At 40.6% G+C, this 18,427-nt stretch overlaps 3 protein-coding genes across 3 annotated transcripts; all 3 read left to right on the top strand.

Annotated features, from left to right (window-relative positions):
• The first annotated feature begins 1,085 nt into the window (after positions 1–1,085).
• Positions 1,086–8,827, top strand: LOC124254533 (glutamate receptor ionotropic, kainate glr-3-like). Its single transcript, XM_046688348.1, has 4 exons — positions 1,086–1,204; positions 3,638–3,734; positions 5,137–5,464; positions 8,601–8,827. The coding sequence occupies exons 1-4, from the start codon at positions 1,086–1,088 to the stop codon at positions 8,825–8,827; spliced, it is 771 nt and encodes a 256-aa protein (XP_046544304.1).
• Positions 8,828–10,112: 1,285 nt separating this feature from the next.
• LOC124254523 (glutamate receptor ionotropic, delta-1-like) lies at positions 10,113–11,890 on the top strand. Its single transcript, XM_046688341.1, has 2 exons — positions 10,113–10,331; positions 11,295–11,890. Exons 1-2 carry the CDS (start codon positions 10,123–10,125, stop codon positions 11,512–11,514), a joined length of 429 nt encoding a protein of 142 aa, XP_046544297.1. The 5' UTR covers positions 10,113–10,122; the 3' UTR covers positions 11,515–11,890.
• Positions 11,891–14,232: 2,342 nt separating this feature from the next.
• LOC124254532 (clumping factor B-like) lies at positions 14,233–15,009 on the top strand. The gene is made up of 2 exons (XM_046688347.1): positions 14,233–14,244; positions 14,446–15,009. The coding sequence occupies exons 1-2, from the start codon at positions 14,233–14,235 to the stop codon at positions 15,007–15,009; spliced, it is 576 nt and encodes a 191-aa protein (XP_046544303.1).
• Positions 15,010–18,427: the final 3,418 nt, after the last annotated feature.

Raw genomic sequence — 18,427 nt, 5'->3', positions numbered from 1 at the left:
GCAGCGATAATAGACAGGCAACAGAAAAGCAATAGTCGGTAACACAAACAAGTTAAGGATCCGAATGTTTGGGGATATGTTTTTTATGAAATTGTGTGCGCAAAAACAAATATTTTTTAATCCTAACGTTATGTTGTTCACTGTAGATTAATGGAATGACTTTGGTCCTAATGTCATACTTCAGGTAGTTTAGTAGAAACGTGGTTTTGGCAAAATAAATACACCCTGTTTATTCATTTCTAGATTGTCAAGGGAAGAGAAGACGACATAGGAGAACCATAAACACTATGTTACACACGTTGCTATGGAAACCGCATGGCCGGAAGTTATCCCCCGTCCGCCATGTCACGTCCCACGATGATGTGTTCCCGAATCTGAAACTAGGGCTGAACCAGTGAGGAAACTGGGAGCCGCGGTAGCAGAGGTGGGTCCCTGATTACATTTTCACGAAATCTAAGGCGGAGCTTTTAAAAACTTGGTTTTCGAAAATCAGTAGCAGTAAGGCATTTATTTCGCTTGTTAGTAATATATATAAAGTTTCTAAGAACAATTTTCTGTCGCTATGAATACGGATGAATTTTAAGAGTCAGTATTTGTCTGCAGCAACACATGCTTGTCGTAAAGAAGCGGCTAGCGAGTTTGAACAGTCAGACTCTTTGAGCTTTAATGGACACTGGATTATTTGGATTTGTTGACTCGATTATTTACAGACTGCCACCAAGAAGATGGAATATTTCTAAGTGCGGCGTAAACAACAAACAAATAAGATGAATTAGTACGATATCATCGTAACAGTTGAAAAATTCACTTCTACTCCAACGGTATATATTATTTTCCTTCTTACGATTTTTGAAGGAAAAAAGATACTTAAATCACACACAATCACACTCGATTTGCATACTATAGTCATATAGTGAGAATATTACCAACTTTTCAAAACAAAGAAACCAGGAAACCGTTCACTTGATTCTTGGACCAGTCGACACCATAAAGGAGCAATATCATAGCCCTGTGACAAGGATTAAGTATTCATCATGTAGTTCACTAACGTTTAATTAGTACCGTTCTGTTAATTGTTAATTGACATGCGTTACTTTCAGTGGCTGCCGTTTGTTAAGAGGTATGAAGAGAAAGATGGAAGTGTCGTCTACAAACAAGCCAGCATCGACCTTGCAAACCACCTTGGAAATGTCCTCAATTTTACGTACGTTTCATCTAACCTGTAATTGCCAACCAAAGTGACACCCGTGATAGCCCAGCGGTAAAGTGCAGTATTTTCACTGAATCGTGCACTACGTGTACCAAGTATGAAATCTAGCTTATACCGATTTTTCATTATTTATTTCAATTCATGTTTTCTATCTTTAACGGTTAGGTCTACGGAAGTCAGTTTATATCATAACTACCCGAAAATGGGAAAATTGACGGATATTTTCATCCCATGATCTAACATTATTTATCATTTCTTTGCAAATTCAAAACGAGAAGCCTCGCAGATTTTGTCTACTTTTCATTGTTTTTTTCTTTTAAGTCGGAAAAAAATGAATGTTCAAAAAAATTCATCTTAACTCAATTTTAAATTTCCAAATCCTAATAAATTATGTATCAAGAATATTGCGAGAACAGATGAAAGTTTATATAAAAGGAATATATCATTAGATCTACTTACATATATAATGCATGAGCATGGTTGGATATGGATCATTTATTATAACCATATCAAAATCAACGCAAACATGTTTGATTTCAACATCACTGTCAAAGTAGCTATCTCATCTACCTGTGGCAAGTTACTCGATCGTCTCTTGAATATAATTGTATCTACCTTGACTGAATCAGAAAATCAGTTACAGCATTTACGCACTTGCACCGTTTTTTTACATTTTGGACAGTTCCTGGCAGCTCTTTGATGCCTCCAGGAGAGTTGTCCATAGTTGTCCAAGCTCTCCCCAAGAGAGTTGTTGCCAGCCCAATCCAGAGGGCTTGGTACCTCCTGTGATTTCATCAGAGATTGCCCCCAAACATAGCTCCCCTGGTATACAGCTCTCTTTATCTGTTGGATCAAAGCTGATTCTGTTGGGGGTATATTGTTCAATGTTCTCCCCTTCGTGGCGAACAAATACTTTCTTGCTTCTTTCACTTGCATCAGATTGCTTTCTCTGTCATACACAACAAATCTTTCAAGCTGATGAATCTGTGCATTAGTGATTTCAAGTGGTGGACAAGGGTGGGAAATAAAGGTGCCCCCCAAAAATGAAAAATCTACGAGCCCTCTCGATCTTTATTTAATAAGAAGGGTATAAGCTATGATCATGCCAAATTTCAGGCCAGTAACACGAAGTGCACAATTTGATCACTTATCCGCTGGGCTATGAAGATCCGGGTTAGAATAGGTCTTCAGCAACCCATGCTTGTAGTAAGAGGCAACTAACAGGATCGGGTGGTCAGGCTCACTGTATTGTCATGTCCAGCCTCGGTTATTTACAGAGCCGCCATATAGCTGGAATATGCGGCTTCACACAACAGACAAACCAAAAAATAAGTGAAAAACTAGTAAAAGGTTTCACCTAAGTATATGAGTATGATTTTACGCCGCTTTAGCTAATACTAGCATTCCAGCAATATTGACGCGGGGGACACCAGAAATTGGACTCATTTGGGGAATGAAACCTGGGCCTTCGACATGAGGTGAGGTGAAATTGGGTTTTACGTCGTGCTTGAGAATATTTCGCTCATATGACGACGTGCATGCGTGTGTATGTGTATGTGCGGCTGCTTGTACTAGCCCAGACTTAAGCTGGTTTTATAGTGCTAGCCCACTTAGATACCATGCCGCAGTGAAGCATGAATACCCCACTCAGACACATTATACTGACTCCGAGCCGACCAGTCCTTGTTGTACCCATTAATGCCGAGCGCCAGGCAGGGACCAACAAGTACCATATTTTAACGTCTTTTAGTATGACGCGACCGGGGATCGAACCCGCGACCCCTTCGACATGACGAGCATCGCTTTCACCATTACACATGGTTACACATCAGGCTAATGATGAGGCCTAACTGTTGCTCAAGAACTCACTTAAATATTTAAGGCATGTCATATTATCATGGCAGTCATAAAGTAGTCTTGTGGTTATGGTTCGAATTGTGGCCTGAAGTCTCCCCTAGCTACATTTTTACAGTGTCCAAAGAACCTTTTTCAGGTTCTCTACATGGGTGGAAATAACCCATTGCCCGACGCCCAAGTCCAGTGTTTTTTTCTGTCGAGCAAGCAAATTTGTATATCACACCGTACCGGTGTCCAGTTGATTTTCCAATGTTAATTATGTTGTTTATTTAAAAAATCAACAAGAAAACGGCCGGTATAGTGGAAAAATTATCAGGGCAAGTGATTTTACATGTGCCACTGTACCGGAGTACACTAGCAATTTTAAAGTTATTTCCACCCCTGTCTCTACCATGAGATTACGTAAAACTATATTCTCACGCGTGTATTTCTTTATATTGTATAAGGGCGATTTCTAGGGCCATTTCTAGGGCGATACAGCTATGGACCTCAGCTACCGTTCTATGTTATCCCGAAATGTAGGAAAACAAAATTTCAAAATTTATATTGTGAGCTTTTTTTTATTGATAGGTACTCTGTATCTGAACCGGCTGACGGAGAATGGGGAGTGCCGATTTCCGAAGACTCTTCCAATTACTCAGGACTTACTGGCATGTTACAGCGGATGGTAAGAATGCTTCAGCAAATTTAATTTATTACAATAGCGTCAATTGAAGTGACGGCCTCTTGTGCATAACTGTCTACAGCTTGATCCCCTTGTCTATGTTCGGACACAATACGGTAGTATGGTTAGTGTCAAGTCTTTTAAGAATTTTGGTTTAAGGCGTTTTCATCTATACTGGATAAAAATAGTTACGGATATATGTAAATTTTGAAATTATGAATACTGATCTATTTATTCATTTACACACTGATAAAATATCAATCATAAAAATAGTTTACCAATATGCCTTACTTATTTTGTCCAGTATATTTATTATATGTATTTAGATTTATTCCCCAGAATCATTGTTCGGTGAACGAAATAGATATGGATATGAAAATAGAATCAATTATTAGTTTCTATCTTTCATGACATTTCAATCGGTAAGATAACCCAAAAATATATATTCTGTGTTTGTTAATTAGCTATATCTAAACATGACCAAAGTGTTGACTAAAAAAGCGTTTGCACAAAGTCAAACCATGAAAACTCGCTGTTGACAGAAGAGTACGCAGTACGATTCCATCTATTTCACAAACATGCTTGTCAAATCGGCATAATAACACGTATTCGCGAAACAGTAAGAGTATCCTGCCCTTTGGGGTACGTGTCACAAACACATGCAAAGTCAAGTCAACTGCTCCTCTGAAAGAACACGGGAACATGTGGTGTAAGGAATTACATAATTTTGTCAATTGAGCAAGATACACTTGGCGCTAATTTATCGGCAAACCAAGACTGTTATTCTTCGCCATACTCATCCTTAGAATTATTTAAATTGTCAGAGTTACAATTATCACCTATTAAAGAAGCAGTTTATATAGTCGAACTCTTTTTCGAAGAAAATATGCTGTCAAAGTAAATTATTGAAAATTATTCATGCTCCAGACTGTTGAAAAACAACAGTATGTCACAAAAACTACATCGTTCAAAATGCGTTTAATGGTTCATAGATTTAATTGATTTATAAATTTTATCTGGTTTTACGGCTGTTGCTGAACATATATCCAGTTTCAGATTAATATACCTTGGCCAAATGAATGTTGGTTAATGCACTAATTTTAAACAGTAGGATTGCACACCGTGAAGGTCCAGGTAAGAATTGATCTTCAGCAACCCATGCTTGCCGTAAGAGGCGACTGACGGGATCGGGTGGTCACAGGCTCTCTGACTTGGTTGACAGATGTCATCATTCCAAATGCGTGGATCGATGTTTGTGGCGTCAATCACTGAATTGTCTGGTCCGGACTCGATTATTGAGAAACCGCCGCTATTTGGCTGAAATATTGCTAAGTGCGGCGTAAAACAATGAAAGAAACAAGCAAACAAAACACGTTGTCAGTTAAACTGTATTGTCTTAACACAGGAAGTGGACTTCGTTGCGGCTCCAATGGGTTACACGGAAGGTCGAGATCTCCACGGTGACTTCCTGCCATTTGTCCATGCGTCAAGCAACGGTCTGATACTGAGGAACACCAGAGGCAGGTCCAAGTTGTCAAGCGCCCTGACCGATCCGTTCCGCTGGCAGGTGTATGCCGTTGGGGGTGCGGTTCTAATTGGGGTAGTCCTGCTCTACCTGGCAATGGAATGGAACAATCCATTCTACAACGATGACAAATCCGTAGAAAAGGGATGGAAACCAGCGGGAGCTCTTGATGCTGTGATGTATCTGTTTGGTTCGACCATACATCAGGGTAGGTGTGGCGTGTTCCATGTGAGTTTCCATGGGCATTTATAATGTGTTACTGGGGAGTGAATGTGGGAATTGGGTTGAACTCTTTGACCAGTATATCATTTTTAACGCGCCGTGTCGACGGATATCTTATAGTTTAATATAGATACTATTATTGATTGATATCATAAATGGGCGAGTGTGCTCCAAATGGTGAAACCTGTCTTTTTGGAATGATGTCTTGATCCCAATTAACGGATATGTAGCCGGAAGTATTTACAGATATCTGTACATTCTGGAATTGACCCCTGTCTATTCCATGCGCATTTGTTTGTTGGTCTTTCAACAACTGCAATAACCCCTAGAATTTACATATTCAAGCAAACTATTTCAGTAATACAGGTTTAAGGTGCATGCGTAGTGTGGTGTAAAATCAAGTGCACATGGAACTAGATTATCCATCCTCATTAAAATCAGGGGAAAAAGATCTGGAGACAGCCAAACACAACTCATGTCAGAACGACCATTCGCGAATTTTGACCGTTCAATCAAAGCCGGTCAGCTATACGAGTTCCATTCAAGACATTGCAGAGTACACTTTCCCTTTACGTATGATCAACATGCTAGAAATGGTTCCGCGCGTAATGTTATTTCGTGTATAGTTATTAAACGGATGGTATCCTCATCTTTGAGCGATAAAGACTAAAGGGATGTAGGCTATTGTTGTTGTTTCCCTTTTCGATTAAAGCCACGATCACATACTAGTAGTACTAGTTCATTTGAGGAAAGTCCATCCGTAGTTTTAAATGTTTCTAATTTCTAACCTCAACCAGTAAAACAGCGGACGGGCGAAATTGGTTGTATTTGAGTTGTTAAAAGAAACGCAATTCGCCCATTCGTCAGCACTCGCTCCTTTCCGTGACCTCCAAGAAAATTCGTCCTCGTCTCGATGCTTGTTATGTGCGAAAATACGACAAACCAATCAGAACGCGCGTAATGATTTCGGTGCTTTGATAAAAATAATTCCAAGCTCTTCAATCGTTTATGGCATTATGTCATTGTTTAAAACATCATGAAACATATATATAGTCATATTGAAAGAACAAAGAACGTAGCTAACAGAATTGTGCTGCCTTATGTGAAGGTTTTAATAAGAGTAATGCGATAGACGGTGAGAGATTCACATACGTGCGTATGCTTGCATAACGGCTCTCATGGGTGTATTTGAATGTATTTCTCACAATCTTGTGGGCTTCTTTTAGGAATTGTACGTGCGCTTTACACCATTTCTAGAAAATATGTACTGACGGACAAAAGAAACTTTCTCCTCGTTCAATTTGATCTCACTTAAAAACAAAAACAAGAAATCGAAGTTTGCAATATATAATTTGTGAAGCAATGACATAGGCACGTGCTAAGTACAAACGTTCGAATTTTAACAAGGCTGATAACTTATTGAACAGGTTATGGTCGACATGGGGTCAAACTAGAGACTTCACGATCAGTGGGTCCATTTTGGAAACACAGCAAAGCGTGAACAGAAGTTTCTAATAGCGAGTTTGACCACCTCTGAATAGAATACATGCAAACACACGTCTTCTGACTGAAGTCTGATGACGTCAGCTGGGATTCGCCTCCATTCTTCGACAAGGACTTGAGTCATTTGCTGTACTGTAACTGGTGGATTCTGTCTCCGTTGAATAACTCTATGAAGATGGTCCCATACGTGCTCGATTGCTGACACGTCAGGAGAGCATGCAGGCCACGTTGACTTTGTTGGCGTGAAAGAAGTTCTGGACAACTCGAGCGACCATGTCTGTCTGTCAGCAGCGTCCCCAGGCACGGTCGGTAGGCCCTGATACCATAGGCCCGTAGTCTCCTTGACACTATCCTTCGACTCACTGGGTGACCGAGTGCTGTTGATGCTGATGACGTTACCGTCAGGAAACGGTTTCTAAGGTATAACGTCCTCAGGTGGCGGTCTTCCTGCGCAGTTGTCACCCGGGGTCTGCCTGTTTTGGCCCGTCTGAGGTCTGACCAGTCTGTTGGTAATGCTTCTCTGCTGAAGTTAACCTCGGCATTGTAAAGTGGTTTTCAGCAACTGCTGAAGTACGATCTGCTCTGTGCTGTGATGTGGTTTTATACCGCGCATGCACGTGCATGTTACCCTTACTTGCAAAACACGTGCATTTTGCTGTTTTCGATTGTCAAGAGGTGCGTTTGAGCGCTGATGTTGGTCAGAATCGAACCCTTGTTGTTGGCAATAACTATGGGGCAATTTGCATTTGATTATATTTTCTTATGTTAATATTATGAACAATTTTGCAACAGAAAGTTTCTTTTGCCCATCAGTATAGTTATAAATCGGTACGAGTTTTAAAACAAAAAGATCACTCGATATATAACTAATCAACTTTAAGCTTTAACATTTTGGATATATTAGTCTGACTTTTTTGGGGGGCATACATATATTTTTCAGCATATTCATTTCAAAATTCCTCTAGGGATTTGGCAGCAAGGTTACATGAATGTTCAGTTTGAGAAATAGTTTAACGTCAATTTTAACGCATATATTTTGTATATGCAATACAGTAAATCTCATTTGCGATTTGTAAACCCTATGAAGAAATATATATTTGGAAATAAAGGTGAACAGCTGGTAATAATTACGTTCGAATATGTGTTTAATATTGTTTCGCCTTTTATTTGTATCAAAGATAATTAATTCTTTAAAATAAATAAATAAAAACAAAACTAAAAACAGCAATACAATATACAGTGCATCGGTGACATTAAGTACCATTATAATCAAACAAGATAGAGTTATTGTTCTTGTTTAAAGTAGTTCTGATGTTCATGCGCCAATAAAAATGCTTCCAGATGGGCACGAGTTGCTATTCGGCTTGTCCCGGAATTCAGCTATTCGGCTTGTCCCGGATTGCAATTCGCCTCGTCGAGTTGCGTCCCATGGGCACGCCAGAACTATATGACCATAAGTTATTCAGCACCATATTAGTTCCACATTAAGCTGGCACAACGTGATTTTGACTAGAATACTGTTCAAAGTAACACCCAAGTCACTCACATTCTATTTTTGGTTCATTGAAACTGTTTTGAGTATGTAAGTGAGATATGTGACGTCCATTTCAATTCACCAGGCGGCGTCCATCTTCCGGAGTCCAGTTCCGGTCGGATCCTGGTTAGCTTCTGGTGGCTGTACATTATTGTGATGACCGCCGCCTACAGCGGCAACCTCATCGCCTCCCTCACCGTCACCAAAGAAGAACTTCCCTTTAATAGTTTAGATGATGTCTTTGCTGATGACAGCCTCAAAGTCGGCTTTGCAGCAGGCGGGGTCCTTCAAAAAACTATCATGGTAAGTTAGTGAGTATGGTTTTACCGCTTTTATTCCAGCAATATGACGGCGGGGGACGCCAGAAATGGGTCTGACACATTGTACCCATGTGGATAGATAGATAGATAGATAGATGTTTAGCAGTACACATCTCTTAACAAGATCAGCAGTTGCAAGACTAAGTTAAGGCCCCGATTTCTCGAAACAAACTTAAGGTATTACTCAAACTTCAAACTGAGTTTGACAATTTGAAACAGCTGAAATTTTAATTCAACTGCATTTTTTAAATAAAAAGGCCCAAACAACTTAAGTAATCCATCCATGAAACTCAAATTGTTTACTTTGTTTGATTTCAGTTCATTCTGGGAAATGCATTTTCTCAAAACTTAGACTTAAGTTTGTTTCGAGAAATGGGGGCCAGGAAAACACCGTTGAATATAATTTCTGTTGTGTCGAACTTTGGATAACTATTTACCTTCCACTTCGACACAGTGTTATTTGACGAGACATATATAAAGTTATAACATTTGCTGCATATGTCCTAGGGGTACATTGGCCATATAACAGTCGTAACCCCGTAGCCAATATTTGTCTTTGAAAGAGACAAACCTCTGACACTGCAAATAACTGGTCTTGATGTAAAACAGCAAAGCATATGGGGATACTCATGTTCTGGGCCACACTTTTTTTAAGGAAATATACCTGTAAAAAATATATAAATAGTTTGTAGTCATCATTCCAAGGAAGGTGAGAATGACAATTGAGTGCACACTGATCCATAGGTCGGGGTATTAATGTAGCGATTTGACCAGGTTTTTGGTGTGGATAATAAATATGCACATTTATAAAATTATTACGTCTACTTTTAAATTGTTCCGTTACTGCACCTGTATCAATGGTCTTAGATACCTTGGATTGTTCCGTTACTGTAAATATATAAGCGCTAAGATACCTTGGATTGGTCCGTTACTGTCATGTAAAAGCGTTAAGATACCTTGTAATGTTCCGTTACTGTAATGTAAAAACGCTAAGATACTTTGGATTGGTCCGTTACTGTCATGTAAAAGCGTTAAGATAACCTTGGATTGTTTCGTTACTGTAATGTAAAAGCGCTAAGATACATTGGGTTGTTCCGTTACTGTTAATAGTACTCACCACCATTTCTTCTTTCCTATGGCCATTTTACGATGTAAATGTAAGCACCATATACTAACAGCATTATCAGTTAACAAAGCATATGCTGTCTCTGACGTAATTGTGTCTTACAGACATCCAACAACAGCAAAATTATGCGGCTGCGGGAGAAGATCCAAGCCTCAAGAAGCATGGACAGCAGCACATTTGAAAGAAACGTCACCATCCAAATAAAGAAAGTTCTCGACGAGAATTATGCTTTTATGAGTGATACGTCAGAATTAGATGTGTTCGCCAGAGCTTTTTGTGACTTGTATATACTCGAGGAAACATTTGAACCCATGCAATACAGTTTGGTCCTGCCACAAGATTCACCGCTAACAGATATGTTTTCTGAGGAGTAAGTATTATGTTTGAATGTGGAATTTCTTCGATGATAATAGAGAACCCTTAAGAAAATATATTCTCGGTTTAATCTGCCTGGCAAGAAGGTATGTACATTTGAAATATGGATTTGACGCAAACGTTATGAAGACGTTACTTGACTGAAAATAGTCGATAACCGAAGGTCCAAACGGAGTTGTGATTCCCGTATCAAGTTGAACATCATCGGATACAAATTTCTTTAGTTTATGCAGCCATTACACGAATCATCCAGGCAGTTTATTTTGGATTGTTTCAAAAGCCCTAAGTTACCTTGGATTATTCCGTTATTGTAATATAAAAGCGCTACTTTAGATACTTTTTATAGTTCCTTTACAAATATTTAAACGCTAAGATACTTTGGATTATTCTGGTACTGTAATATGTAATAGCTAAGATACCTTGCAATTTCCGATACTGTAACATAAAAGCGCTAAAATACATTGCATTGTTCCGTTACTGAAATATAAAAGCGCTAAGATACCTTGCATGTTTCCGTTACTGTAATATAAAAGCGATCAGATAATAAAACATTACCAAGAACTAAATACTTTGGGCTCCGGAATAAGCTGTTTTAGGATAACTGCGCACCTTTAAGAATTTTAGAAATATGATAATTGAACATGACCACCGAATTAAACAATAAAATAATTATCAATTATTCCATCGCTGAAAATCAATCCATTGTTATTGTTTCAAATAGTCAAGATGTTACTAACATTCAGAATAACATAGGTGCATCAAAACCGAAATAGAACAAAAGTAAAAATTCTCTTCATCATTCTGACACTGAGAATCACGATCTTTTAATATTCACGGTGTTACTAAAATGCGGATTCACCCTGTTGAATCAGCACAGAGACAAACCAAAAACATCTTTACTTCATTCTGACACTGAGAAACACAATCTTTTAATAATCAAATTATTTCTAAACTGCAGGGTAACAATGGTTCAGGAGATCGGTTTGATGCAGTACTGGTTCAGGAAGTGGAACCCGAGGCTGAACGATAGCGCATGTGCTTCAACAGAAACAGGGGCCAAGCCGATAGGTCTGGAGAAGCTGGTGTCGGTCTCACTCGCCCTCCTGGTGGGGATACTGTGTTCGGGTCTGTGCCTTCTCATTGAGCTGGTCGTTAAGGCTTCATCATCACTGTTTTGAAGAACACAATACATAGGCGCCTTGTTTATTCAGTCCTTTGAGAGATCGCATGCTAACAACATAGTACAAGGCGATGTATCAATGTGAACCGTTTTGCATGTGCCATGTGTCTGTTGTGGTCTTCCTGCAAGACGTTGGTCACACAAACAGAGACGCTTCAGGTCTAACCAGGGATATCGAAGACAACCAAAGTCCAAACTTCAGTCCTTATGATGCCGTCATGCTGCTGTGTCTGTTGTTTCAAGTGATTCTCAGCTAGGAATTCATTTTCAGTTCTGATGGTGCATTCGATGGATAAGTAAAATTTACACAGAAGCAGGCCATGCTATAATTTAAAGAAATACATGTGAACTATAGCATTGTTCATGACCTTGAACTCACTTGAATTTGTGGATTAGAATGCACTCGCAACGGCTCGATTTTAATGATCAGGTGAGACGGGTTTCACTGCTGTTGGGGGTGGCTGTATAGTTAAGGCACCCGCTAGGGTGCAGTGTGTAAAGCCCATTTCTGTTTGCCATATTGCTAAAGAGAAAGGACAACATGGTCGAGATTAACAGAAAGGTTCTGAGTTTGAGGGCAGTTGAAATACACTGTCATGCCAAATGGAAGGTTATTTCTGACATGATAATACATCACATGGACCATATTTTTCTCTTTCGTTACGTCTTGCGACAGATTTTGGTGTTATTTCCAAGTCATTCGACTAACAAAGATTCCATGCAGTCTTTTATCAAGATCTTCTCGAGTCGTTTCCTAATATACTGAACCACAAAAGAAACGTCGCTTTTCAAAACCAAATGCCAAATTTTGTTCATACAAAATGGTGTTTTTATTATGATTGTATCGTTATATTAACATGTTTTTCAATCCAAATTGACAGTTGTTGCCAACATCAGTGTGTTTTCTGATGAAAAAGCATATCGACCAAACGCGCCTAAAATGACAGACGTGGTAAAAGGTTCCGTATGACATTCGTGAAAATGAAAATGCACGTGCATATAGTGACAATCCTACCAATGAAAGCGAGTCCCAAACTCACCTGAAATCATTTTTGTTTTGACACAATCGCCATGGCACGACTTACGAGAAATCAGAGGACGATTGCAAGTTGGCAGACTGCACGGAGGGTAGCCAATCATTTTAATGTTCATGTTAGGACAGTCTACCGACTGCAGGAGCGGTATCAGGTCACTAACAGCATCCAAGACCGTCCACGCAGTGGGCGACCTTCAGTAACATCACAACGTCAAGGCCGACACTATCTGCAGGATCGCTTCCCAGAGAGACGAAAACAGCACGCCAGACCATTTGGACTCACAACAGACCCATGCCGATACAGTGCGTCGACGTTTGCGCGGGAGAAACCTGTGCTGTCACAGACCATATCGTGGTCCTTTCCTCACCGCTCATCATCACCAAAACCGACTGCAATGGGGAACTCAGCATCAAATTTTGCGTTATCGACAATAGAGAACTGTGCTTTTATCTCATGAAAGCCGATACTGTCGATGGCAGAGTGAGAGTATGGTGAAGGCGTGGGGAACTGTTTTCCAATAGAGTATTGTTGAAAGAGACTCATGGGGTGGTCCAAGCATCATGGTGTGGGGTGCAGTCGGTCTGAACCAGATAGTTAGCACCGTGGTGTTTCAGAATCTTGGTCCAGGATGAGGAAATGACGTGACAGCTGCTCGCTATATTGACCAAGTCATAAGACCCCACGTTGTACCACATTTTGGACATTACAGAAATCACATCTTCCAGCAAGACACACTGGCCCACACTGCCCGAGTTACATTGGACTTCCTAAGACAACATGGCATCCAAACACTACAATAGCCTGCACTCAGTCTTGATTTGAGTCCAATAGAACACATTTGGGACGAGATTCAAAGAAGACTGAATGACCTCCACCCAAGGCCGACAACCGCTTCTGGACTCGATCAGGCATTTAAAAAAATGGACTCAAGTGCCTATGGCCTTCATCAACCGGCTAATTCATTCCCTGTATAGACGATGCAACGCTTTCATCGATGCCCATTGAGGCCACACACAATACTGACTTTGAGGTATCTTAATGGTACCATTTTTGGTCATTTTGTTTGTGTGAACTCTCAATGTGATTCCCGAAAATGTGTTAACCATAATTGTCAAGTTTGAACTCAATCCCCCGTTTTGATTGTTAATTAGAGTGAGTAAAAGTGTCACACTCCGGCACAGCGATGACTAACATAACATCACTGCCACAGGCTAATTTGCATATCACGTGACCGGACTTTCTCTTGTTTGTAAACAAACGCGCATATTCATAATAAGAAGAGACTGGACTCACGAAACCTTTTCGGCGCTCTCTTCATATTGTTTTACATTGTTACATATATACTCTTCCACAACTACGACAGTAAGGTCTATGACAGTACATATTTAGATATCAAACTGGCTGCATCGTTTGCTCTCCATCAGCTTCGATGACAGCACGTGGAGCCGTACAACCTATATAAACATAGAATCGCTACGCAAATTTAAATAGTGTTACATGTTTTTGGATATTTTCTCAGAGAAACTAAACCATTCTATTGAATGTTTAGTTAGATGTTCAGACTCGTAAAAATAAAAGAGTAAAAGAAATCTATACATTATATTGAATGGACATTGCAAGATGTGACGAATCGTCACATTTTTCTGGCCTGTGGCAGAGGTACTATGCTGGTTTGCCGCATGGAACTCTGGGTAGGAGAGTGTTAAAGTGTGTGCTTAAAGAAACCGCTATGGGTGCGACATTAATTTTGTGGTTCAGTATATATGAGACTCTGATTTCTCTTTTTCGGGAACTGCATATTAGCAAGAAACACCAATTTTATGAACTCAAATACTTAGAAATGTCCTTTTGAATCTCTTCAAAAGATTTACAATAGTATTCGTTCAACTCAGAGAGGAGTAGGTACCGCCTCTAAGACACACATCACACAAGCACATACTAACACACATCTGAATCATGATACTGATCCTGATCCTAATGCTGATTCGGATCCTGATCCTAATGCTGATTCGGATCCTGATCCTAATGCTGATTCAGATCCTGATCCTAATGCTGATCCTGATCCTAATGCTGATTCAGTTGCTGATCCTAATGTTGATTCTGATCCTGATCATAATGTTGATTCAGATCCTGATCCTAATGCTGATTCAGATCCTGATCCTAATGCTGATTCTGACCCTGATCCTAATGTTGATTCTGATCCTGATCATAATGCTGATTCAGATCCTGATGCTAATGCTGATTCAGATCCTGATCCTAATGCTAATTCTGATCCTGATTCTGACCCTGATGCTAATGTTGATTCAGATCCTTATCCTAATGTTGATTCAGATCCTGATCCTAATGCTGATCCTGATCCTAATGCTGATTCTGACCCTGATCCTAATCCTGATTCAGATCCTGATCCTGATGCTGATTCAGATCCTGATACTGATCCAGGATTGTTCTTGCAATAATGTGCAGCTGAGGATGAAACTTGGTTCACCACTTCCAATCTAAACTAGTGTCCAAAAGAAACGATACCACGTTTTTCAAAGATCACTAAATGAAAACAAAACAACATAGACATTTCAAATTGATATCTTTCATTAGATAAATGATGTTACGGCATGTGTACAAAAAGTCATGGCAACCAAAGATTTACAATCATTAACACAGGGCTTTAAACGAAGTGTGGTGCCCAAAATTGAAATTTCATTTTAGCACAGTGGAGGAGGCTAGCGAGGGTAGTCTCTGAAAACAGTCTTAACGCCACTTTAGTACCGGGTATGTCCACCAGCAGCTGCGATACATGCCATGACACGCCTCCGAGCTGATGACGTCAAACGTCGGATGACGTTAGGGGCGATTCGCTGCCACTCATCCTTGAGACAATGTGCCAATTGTTGGAGGTTGGCTGGGGGGCGCAGGGCGTTTCTGATTTTCCGATTGAGGTGATCCCATATGTGCTCAATGGGATTCAAATCCGGTGAACACGCTGGCCATGACAAAACCTGTATGTTGGCGTTGGCAAGGAAGTTCTGGATCAATCTTGCCGTATGAGGCCTAGCGTTATCGTGGTGGAACACGATTCCTCCTGGATGCTGTTGGGCGAATGGCTGCACGACTGGTCGTAAAACCTCATCCTGGTAACGCTGTGCATTCAGGTTCCCCCCGAATAATGACGAGCCTCGTTTTCACATCACCGCAGATACTTCCCCGCATCATTACACCTTCGCCTCCAAATGCATGGACTTGCTGGATGCAGTTCGGCGCCAAACGTTCGCGAACTCTTCGGTATACTCGCTGCCGACCATCGTTCTTGTAAAGGCAAAACCGGCTTTCGTCCGAAAACAAGACACGTGCCCAGTTTCGACGTTGCCACCGCCGAACACGCCTGGCCCATATCAATCGGTTGACTCTGTTTTGACGTGTCAGGTAGACTCCGCGGTAGGGGCGACGTGCACGGATACCATGTGCCTGCAGTCTCCTGTAGACGGTTTGTCGACTGATCCGGTGTCCCAGTCCCGTCGCCGCCGTTAACGTCGCAGGAACGAAGCGGTTACGTAGGTGAAGTAACCGGATGTGGTTGTCTTGAATAGGCGTGGTCACCTGGGGTCTCCCGCTTCTCGGCCTGTCTGTTGTTCGGCCTGTTTGACGCAACCGTCGCATTAACCTGGTAACGATTATGCGCGCGCATCCAAACGTTCTTGCTACAGCGGCGTGTGATGCTCCCTGTCGGACCATTCCAACGGCTCTTTCTCTCTCGATCGCTGTCAAACGTGCCATTTCTTTTGTGTACTTTTTACTGCTGTGGGCACAACGTGTCGGACCAGTGGTTTTATACAGTTCATCCTCACGTGCATTTCGTGCTACACGACTTAACGTCATTTTGAGTATTCGTGCGATTGCTTCTTAAGTGAATAAATGTTACCGGTTTTTTTCGATCGAATACGTTTGGTTAGGAACGTGGGATACACAGAAATATGTTTTTTCTCCAAAAAAGTATCATTAATTTAAAAATATTGAAAAAAATATTTGGTATCGTTTCTTTTGGACATGAGTTTATATTCCCGTTCCTCAAGCTACTTGCGCCGCTCCTTCACACCATAAAAACTCTGGAGGTGGCATGCTTCTCTAACGCTGTATTTATCTCTTCACGGACTTTTATTGTTAAGCCCCTTAATCACATCATCACTACGCGCTCCTCAAGTTTCCCAAAGGTCACAGGCCCCTGCTTAGTATAGTAACTCTAATTTTCTCAAATGTTACAAGTGTTTTTGTTTGTTTTTTCTCTGTGTGTGTATATATTCGTCTGTGACTTCATATAAAGTCCACATAGTTTCCTCTGTGACCCATTCATGAAGATCCGGGTTAGAATTGATCTTCAGTAACCCATGCTTGTCGTAAGAGGCGACTAACGGGATCGGGTGGTCAGACTCGCTGACTTGGTTGACACATGTCATCGGTTCCCAATTGCGCAGATCGATGCTCATGCTGTTGATCACTGGCTTGTCTGGTCCAGACTCGATTATTTACAGACCGCCGCCATATAGCTGGAATATTGCTGAGTGTGGCGTAAAACTAAACTCACTCACTCACTCTGTGATCCAGTTCCTTCTGTACGGAACTTATCAATCAAACCTCGTACGTTCACTACCCTGATAAACGAAACGTCCTGATAATGCTTTAATCAGTATTTCTTTTTCCGTTTTTACTTGATGTGTTGTTAGTAGTGTTGTGTTGTATATGTTTTTAGTAAAGAACAGGAGCGTTAGATAGTAATGTCTGTACGTGTCTTCTCTACACTTTTTTTAGTTATTAGAGGCTTTCTCAACAATGTTTTCAGGAAATGCGAGTTGTTATTATAATCATTATTGAAACTTTCGAATAAAGCGTAAAAGTGTGATCTACTCTTCGGCTGGTGCATATGATAATTTTCTGTATCTTGTAGCTGAACACATCTTAGCTAAGAATATATGTTTGCTTTTAAAACTGTTGTAAATGTTTGTTGTACCTTCATGGCCCCGCGATTGTACCGCTGAGGTGATCGTAACCTCCATACTTTAGCATTGTCTACGGTATTCGTAACGCTGAGATTGCTTTGTGGGACGGGGCACAGAACTGTGTAGCGTTACGACTGTCGTAAGTCTACGTTAAAGTATCGAAGTAACGATCGTCTTGGCGCTACGGTCGCTTTGTGAAACGCGATCCTAGTCCACGTTCCACTAAACGATCGTAGCGCAAAGGTAATCGTAAGACCCGGAGGTCGCAGTTGGCTCTTGACTTAACGCCTTTCCAGAAACGTTCAGTCCGTTAGAGTGACATGCCCTCGTCTTGAATTTGTAATACAAGGTTAAGTATATGTGCAAAAAAACACAATTCATAGATCAAGACCCATTAACCCAGCTCTGTTTCCGGAACTTGTGAGCCCGCTTTTGCCAGCTGCGGTCAGTGTTACAAGGGGAGATAACTGAATCTTGGTTTGCTTATTTCGAAGATTTGTTAAATCCTCAACTTGAGAATGTTACTTCTGAATTTACAGATTGTGTGATTGATTTCACTACCCGCCATGATTCTGTCGAATGTATTGATTGTAATAACTCTTGCATTTTGTCAGATCGCTATACACAAGGTGAAATAAGGAAGGCAATTAATTCTTTGAAGTTGGGTAAAGCGCCAGGTCAAGACGGGATACCCTCTGAGCTCTTTAAAAGGGGGCTTTGTGTCACTCCTTATTTAGAAATTTTATTTATTTCAATTTTAGATAAAAGGGCAGTTCCCGGATTCGTGGAGTATTGGTATGATTCTACCGCTCTTTAAGAAGGGGGACATTTCAGATCCAAATAACTATCGAGGTATTTCTCTTCTGAACATTTTGGGCAAGGTTTTTAC

The sequence above is a fragment of the Haliotis rubra genome, unplaced genomic scaffold (assembly GCF_003918875.1).
Source record: "Haliotis rubra isolate DU_JTF1 unplaced genomic scaffold, ASM391887v1 Scf574, whole genome shotgun sequence".
Classification (NCBI taxonomy): domain Eukaryota; kingdom Metazoa; phylum Mollusca; class Gastropoda; order Lepetellida; family Haliotidae; genus Haliotis; species Haliotis rubra.
Note: the sequence above shows the minus strand (reverse complement) of the source record. Positions and strands in the feature narration are given on the sequence as shown.

What these genes read in the sequence shown, in the direction of transcription:
- LOC124254523 (XM_046688341.1), top strand. Translation starts at nt 10,123, where the DNA reads ATGGACAGCAGCACATTTGAAAGAAACGTCACCATCCAAATAAAGAAA. An exon ending in ACAGATATGTTTTCTGAGGA is followed by an intron (nt 10,332 to 11,294) that starts GTAAGTATTATG and finishes TCTAAACTGCAG; the next exon opens with GGTAACAATGGTTCAGGAGA.
- LOC124254533 (XM_046688348.1), top strand. Translation starts at nt 1,086, where the DNA reads ATGCGTTACTTTCAGTGGCTGCCGTTTGTTAAGAGGTATGAAGAGAAA. An exon ending in CTGGCATGTTACAGCGGATG is followed by an intron (nt 3,735 to 5,136) that starts GTAAGAATGCTT and finishes GTCTTAACACAG; the next exon opens with GAAGTGGACTTCGTTGCGGC. An exon ending in TGGTTCGACCATACATCAGG is followed by an intron (nt 5,465 to 8,600) that starts GTAGGTGTGGCG and finishes TCAATTCACCAG; the next exon opens with GCGGCGTCCATCTTCCGGAG.